Here is a 7785-nt window from a genome sequence, read left to right on the forward strand (position 1 = left end):
GCCCAGAAACGCCTTCGACGAGACCCGCGTCAGCAAAGACTTCAAAAAGACTGGACACTGAGATAAGACGGATTTTCTTCTGCTCGGAAACATGTAGCCTTGTTTTGGATCCAGAATTGTCCCTCCGTCGTCTGTTTTTGCCTTGTCTTTGACCATTGTCGACGAATAAATTGTCAACCTGTTTTCGGCGAGTGTTCTTCAAGCTTTTGAAACATGGAGTCAGTGTGCAAAGGGTTAACACAGGAACGCGCGGAGTTTAGCTTCCTCCTGGCCTGGCTCCGCTCGGGGGCGTCGAGTGGCGGAGCACATTTCCGTTCTGTTGCCGGCCTCCCCGTGCGGTTTGGGCTGGGAGGACTAAATTCCTTCAGTAATAAACATGAAAAAAAACACGATGTAAAAAATAAATTCTACAAGTGTTTTTTTTCCAATTACAAGTGATTTTTTTTGTTCTACAGGTTTTTTTTTCTTCACTACGGGTTAAAAATTAGCAATTACAAGTGCACAAGTTTTGTCACATTCTTGTCGAGTTTTATGAGCCAAAAAAGATACTCGTAACCTAGTTTTAAAATAAAAACATACCTGTAAAATGACTAATTTTAACTTGTAAAACAAACAAAAAAAACAACTTGTATTTCCAAATTTTGCGTTGTGACATAAACATGAAAAAAACACAATGTAAAAAATAAATTCTACAAGTGTTTTTTTTCCAATTACAAGTGATTTTTTTGTTCTACGGGTGTTTTTTCTTAGCTACGGGTTAAAAATTACCAATTACAAGTACACAAGTTTTTTTGTCACATTCTTGTCGAGTTTTATGAGCCAAAAAAGATACTCGTAACCTAGTTTTAAAATAAAAACATACCTGTAAAATGACTAATTTTAACTTGTAAAACAAAAAAACAACAACTTGTATTTCCAAAATTTGCGTTGTGAGATAAACATGAAAAAAACACAATGTAAAAAATAAATTCTACAAGTGTTTTTTTTCCAATTACAAGTGATTTTTTTGTTCTACAGGTGTTTTTTCATCACTACGGGTTAAAAATTACCAATTACAAGTGCACAAGTTTTGTCACAGTCTTGTCGAGTTTTATGGGCCAAAAAAAGATACTCGTAACCTAGTCTTAAAATAAAAACATACCTGTACATTTGACTAATTTTAACTTGTATGACAAAAAAACAACAACTTGTATTTCCAAATTTTGCGTTGTGAAATAAACATGAAAAAAACACAATATAAAAAAAATTCTACAAGTGTTTTTTTTCCATTTACAAGTGATTTTTTTTTGTTCTACAGGTGTTTTTTCTTTGCTTACAACCTCGCAAGTTTTGTCTCCCCCTTGTCGCGTTTTCAGAGACAAAAGTCACTTGTAACCAAAGATGAAAAAATCTACTTGTACATCGAAATAATCTGTTGTAAAAAAACAAACACAAAAATATCATTCCAAGTCGTGGTCAAAAGAAGACGTTAAGAACACAATCTAGTGAATAGTTCTTCGGGTGTTTTTTCTTTAATGATCTACAAGTGTTTTCTACGGAGCCCCTAAGGCAGTACTTCTCAAATAGTGGGGCGCAATGCCAGGGGGGGCGCATGTGACCTCGGGGAACATGTTTTATGTGGTTTTTTTTTTTGCCGTACTGGAATAAAGTGTACTTGCACATCCACTCAGTAGGTGGCAGTGGCGCTCTCATTTTCAGAATGCGCGCAGTATTTTTGAACTAAGGAAGAGCACTCAGCACACACAGACAACAGATGTGCCACCGCCGTTTTCGAAAGCCGTTTTCCGACCGGACTCACTCACGCAGCGACCCACTGTCTTGTCCGGTTCTCACGTCGCCGCCCGAGAAGTGCCATTTTCGGCTTGGGATCGTCACGACGACTGCCCTCACCTACGGTTCTACCTCGGCCGCCGTGAATGCGCTTTTTTCGTGCCGTTTGCCTTTTAGCTTTGACTTTTAATACAGTGGGTGATGATGAAAGACCACTGTTTACTGTGTCTAAAAATAATTATAGCAGACAGCAAGAAGCCAAATCAATTAAGACGCCACTTAAAGACATTAGACCCCAATCTCATTGTTAAGCCGCTTGATTTTTTCAGTGAAAACGTGCCGAATATTGCCAACAATCGTCCTGCTTTGTCAGTGTTATATCAGTAAGCCAGTGAGCATTGTTAGCATGTTAATTGAAAAATAACTCCACATCATTGCAAAGGAGGTAAATACTGTGAGCAGCAAAAATAAAAACTGTCCTGTCCAAGGACACCCCCCCCCCCCCCTTTTATTCAGATTTGTTTTTTCGGTCAAATTTTTTGGCACATTGTCCTCATGAGTGAATGTTTCTAATCAATTTTAATTTGGTATTGTTTACTGATTTTATTACATTTTATTTTTCTGTATCAAATGGTCAAAAATGTACCTTGAGTGTATTTTTTAGTTTGGATGTGAATTTTTTTTTTTTAATTCAGGCAAATTGATGCACATCAAGTCTTCTCTGTTACAAACAAAACAATGTTTATAATAAAGTTATACTTTATTATAAGTTGATCTATGTTACTTTTTAGAATTAGAAAAAATTAGAAAAAAAGGACACAATGTTAGGCAGATGCGTATTTATAATAGTAATTTTATAGACAAATAATACTATTTACAGTGGCGGCAGAGAGTTTGGGGGGGCGCGAAACATTTACGTCTTCCTTGGGGGGGCGTGACAGAAAATAATTGAGAAGCACTGCCCTAAGGTACGACGGAGGATTAGGGCCAAATCAAGGAGAGAGAAAAAAAAAAAAAAAAAAGGACGACGAGATTAAAACCGTACTGGTACTACAAGACTAAACTCATTACATAGCATAACCGCTACGCACATTACGTACATGTACCGTAGCTGAGCGCTACGACGATGCATCAATATAAAGCAATCTATTGATTATAATTTTATGTAGATGAGCCAAAAGATAATGTGTTTCTTTATTTATGAAGCAAATTATAAAATATAGGCTCAGGAAAAGCACAATATCACACCAATACGCTATGACGTCACTTACGGCGTACGTAACGTTATATTGAATTGGAACAACAGCGTGCATCTCGAGAGCGGTGGTGATTCTGTACTACTGGATTCTGTTTCAAAAAGACGTTTTGGTGCATTGCCATCAAATTACAATCAGTATAAAGAGTCATACACGTCAAGGTAGGGTAACTTGTTATTTTAAGTACTTGATATAATGTCCGTTGTAATCACACACAAAGCTTTCACTTCATTAAGTTTTCACCGTCAATGGCAGCCACTGAGAAAATACTGTGAAAGGGCCAAACGTACGTTTTGCTCTATGTATTTATATTAAAAGGTAATAATTTATGTATCGTGAATCTTCACTATTCTTATATATGGTGTATATCCATTTTTCATAGTTCTTCCCGAGCGCTTACATGTTTTGCATTTTCTCATTTTTGTCTCCCGAGTTCACTGAAATCATTTTCTTGTTTGTTCAATTCCACCGATCCAAGATGGCAAAGAACTTGTTGGAAATTGTGACTTTCCTGAGACGTCGGGGTGTATCAGAGGAAACAATCAATTGGATTGAACAGCAAAAGGTATTTCTTTTGTTTTTTTTTTTACCTTTTCATCAGTCAGTTCATGTCATTTGTAAATAACAATGTTTCAATATGCATTTGTTTCTACTATTTCTCCGTCTCTTGTTACTTTTCTCATCTGCCTCTCCTCCTATACACTTTCCTCTTACCATCCCCATCTTCTCACCTGCTTCTCTACTTCACTTCTCATACAGTATCTCACAAAAGTGAGTGCACCCCTCGCATTTCTGTAGTATATAACTGTCTTTTCATGGGACAACGCTGAAGATATGGCTTTTTCAAAAGGTGAAAACGAGTCGGTGTACATCTAATAATACAGTGTAAATGTATTCTCTCAAAATACAGCCATTAATGTTTAAACCACTGGCAACAAAAGTGAGTACACCCTAAGTGAAAAATCCCCAAATCAGTACGCCTTTTTCCCTCCCCAGCATAACGTGAATCATTAGTGTTACGATATCTTAGGTGAAAATACTGTAGGGAGCAAGAGTGTTAAATGTGGTATTACTGCTCCTCTCTCGTTCAACATTAATGGCTGTATTCAGAGACAGATCTTCAGTTTCGTGGGATACTGTACCTTCTCTTTTCCTACAAATTTCCTCCTCCTTTCTCCTCATTTCCCGCTGAGCATTATAGTTACCTAGAAGTGATGTATACTAGGGCTGAACGATATTGGAAAAAACTGACATTTCGACTCTATAGGGGTTTACGATGTATGTTGTGATATTGAAACGAAAAGAATTTTCACCAAAGGACTTGCATAGCTCTGTCTGGGAAGACTTTGGTTGACTCACTATGACAACACTGTATTCATATGATACCGTTAAATCCAGGCTAAGGTGGTTCATCTGTGAATGATGAAGATTGCTGTAAATAAAAGGAATCCAGGAGGACATGTCTCTGCACTATTGCTGCTTTTATGATGCAAAACAAAAATATACATGTCCAAAAAAATAATAATAATTAAATAAAACAATCACACGTCCTGCGATGGGACAATTGCGCTTGCGCACATTGCAATGGTGATGTTCAAACGATATATTGTGCAGGCCTAATGTATAGCCATTTTAACTAAAATTAAGAAATGAAAATTGGGAAATTTGGAACGCTCTTGGAATCAGTGGACTTAATAGTGTTATGAAATGGAATTCTGGATGAAAGTTATGTTGTCTTTTTTTTCTTTATTATGATGATGTGTCTGTCTTATTTTCAGATTGACAGCGAGGTCATCCTACTAATGGAAGATGCTCAACTGGCGAATTATCTCCCATCATATGGAGACAGGATTGCTCTCTTTAACTTTTGCAAGCACCAACCACAGTCATCAAAGCGAAAGCAGGGACTATTTGAAAAGCTAAGTGAGAAGCTCAAACTTAGAAAGGAAAACCGTACAGAGAGTGAGGAAGCAAACACCTCCAATAAAACAAAAAGACCTAAACCAAAAACAAGAAAGATTGAAATTGGGTGGATTCACACTGAAGGCCAACTGACCAAACAAATCCGAACAAAACAAGGCGGAGGGACAAGAAAGATTTCAATTCAAAGTGAGGAAGGTTATAGTGAGATACTAAAACAAGGAAAGTCACTTTTCTTTCCAGATGGCGTATCAACAAAAGGTCCCGAATGCAATTTTGTTTTTGACGTTTGGGATTTCAAGCATAATCCTTTTCCTAAGGATTTCTCCATTGAACAGGTATATGAACTTGTTAAACTCCCAATTCTACGCTTTTACATCACAACATATCCCAAATCAGAGCCAACAGAAGATTCTGATGTAACAGAAGAATCAGACAGAGACCTGATGATTGCTGATGAGCCAGACATTGGACTGTCAATAGACATAACTGATGAAGTATATTTGACAGAAATGTCCCATGACTCCCTTCCAGATGTGTTAATTGTTTCCAGTGAAACCGTCACAGAAACTTCAGCAACAGAAAACTGTGAGAGTTCAAGCCAAGAAAATAGAACCCGTGTCATTGGTGATCCTCTGGCTTTCCCTACAAATACCAACTATGGGGCTCTGGAAGATGACCCTGAAATCATATTTGGTGCAGCTCAAACAGTGAGTGATGGCACACTTAGTGACACACTGATCTATGAGCCAGATGAGCTACCTCAAGGCCCTCTTGATGTTCCTGACATGTGCTTGTTCTTGCACCATACGAACAGCTTCAATGAAATGATTGGGACATTTTCAGACCCTGAAATTTTGGGTAAAAAATTAAAAATCAGACGTCTACTACCTGACAATTCTGTTGAGATGGGTAGTGGTTCAGGTGTAGTCAGAGATGTATTCTCTAGCTTCTGGGCAGAATTTTATGAACGCTGTACTCTTGGAACAACTTGGAAAGTTCCCTTTGTCCGGCATGATTTCAGTGCTGCTACATGGAAATCAATCGGGAGAATTCTTCTAAAGGGATTTCAGGACTGTCAATACTTGCCAATAAAACTTGCCCCTCCTTTCCTTGAGGAAATTTTTTTGGGATCCGTTTACAGTGACCTGGAGACGAGTTTTCTTAATTTTGTGGGCTCACAAGACCGAGATGTCCTCAGGCATGCTATGCATGAATTTAGCGCTGTTGATGAAGATGACCTTCTAGAAGTGCTTGATACTTATGAATGTAGAAAGAGGGTCACTGCTTCTTCTCTTTCAGAAATCTTGAAAGAAATATCTCACAAGGAACTGGTGCAGAAACCAATGTTTGTCATTGACTGTTGGAGGGAGATCATTCAGCCGCATATCCATTTAAACTGTGGGGAGCTGACCAAAATGTACAGTGACCTCAAACCAACCCCAAAGAAAGTGGTAGAGACATTAAACTTTCCGACAGATATGACACAAAAGCAGTCGGAAGTGGCACATCATCTGAAAAGATATGTCAGGGAACTTAATGAGGAAAAGCTTGGGAGATTTTTGAGGTTCTGTACAGGCTCTGATTTGTTGGTAACTGGTGTTATTCAAATTGAGTTTGTTGTTCAAACTACTTTCACCAGAAGGCCTATTGGACGAACATGTAGTATGATCTTGCAACTGCCTGACATCTATGATCATTTCCCTGACTTCCGCGGCGAGTTCAATTCCATCCTCGAGAGCAACGTCAGGGTAATGGATATTGCGTAGTCGCTATTTTGGCGACATGTTGCTGTCAGATTTCTTTCAGTTTTAAAAAGTCAAACTGTTCTTTTCAAAACCATTCACTGAAGGGAATACTGTATTCACAGAAAGATAAGATTCAGCAACACAATTGTTCAATACCAACGTTTACAGTTTTACTATGTTAAATGTACAGTTGTCTGTTACAGCACCATATTTACAGAGATGACAGTTTTACTGTTACATGTATACAGTATATATCACATTACGATGTTATGTACGATGTTATGTAACTATGTTACAGTTACAGCACCATACTTACAGAGGTGACAGTTTTACTGTTACATGTATCCAGTATATATCACATTACGATGTTATGTACGATGTTATGTAACTATGTTACAGTTACGGTACCATCTTTACAGAGATGACAGTTTTACGGTTACATGTATACAGTATATATCACGTGACGATGTTATGTAACTATCTTACAGTTAATCTTCTTTAAAGAAGACCAGTATTACAATGCTACATGTAAACAGTATATGTAACTGTGTTACAAATCATTCTTATTATTTACAATTTACCATTATTTACCATGTTATATGTATATTTATGTAACATTGACTTGGTAATGTAACTGTTTAACAGGTAATTATGCTATTTACAGATAACGTGAATCATTGCTTTAAATTTCACTGCTTCTTTCTTGAGGACCTTGGCTGAGTGAACATTTCAAAGGGTCGCTCGCATGTGTTTGTTTTTTTCCACAAGTTCCATTTACTTTATATGTTCAATAAAAGGTTGTGAATATGTCTACATTTAACTGTGGAACATCCATAAAGCATAGAGGACTGTCATTTCCAATATTTCCACACTTTATATATGTTCGACTATTTCATTCCTTAGTCGTGAATAGAGTTCTACTGCAGCATATGAATCTGATGGAGCATTCCAGCCATTTTCCTCCATAAGGAGAGTGCAAAGCTCAAAAACCGTCTCATCGCAGGGATATGGCCCTTTCGGAGTGCAATCCTCCTTGCAAACAGCTATTTCCTCTGCAAGGACAGGCTGCAGTTTGTCGTCTGCTGCATACA

The 7785-nt window shown here is 37.7% G+C and overlaps 1 protein-coding gene across 1 annotated transcript; it reads left to right on the forward strand.

Moving 5' to 3' along the window:
* The first annotated feature begins 3190 nt into the window (after positions 1–3190).
* Positions 3191–7494, forward strand: LOC130907274 (uncharacterized). The gene is made up of 3 exons (XM_057822154.1): positions 3191–3591; positions 4805–6063; positions 6958–7494. Exons 1-3 carry the CDS (start codon positions 3427–3429, stop codon positions 7016–7018), a joined length of 1485 nt encoding a protein of 494 aa, XP_057678137.1. The 5' UTR covers positions 3191–3426; the 3' UTR covers positions 7019–7494.
* The last annotated feature ends 291 nt before the right edge of the window (positions 7495–7785 follow it).

Source organism: Corythoichthys intestinalis, chromosome 19 (assembly GCF_030265065.1).
Source record: "Corythoichthys intestinalis isolate RoL2023-P3 chromosome 19, ASM3026506v1, whole genome shotgun sequence".
In the NCBI taxonomy this organism is placed as follows: domain Eukaryota; kingdom Metazoa; phylum Chordata; class Actinopteri; order Syngnathiformes; family Syngnathidae; genus Corythoichthys; species Corythoichthys intestinalis.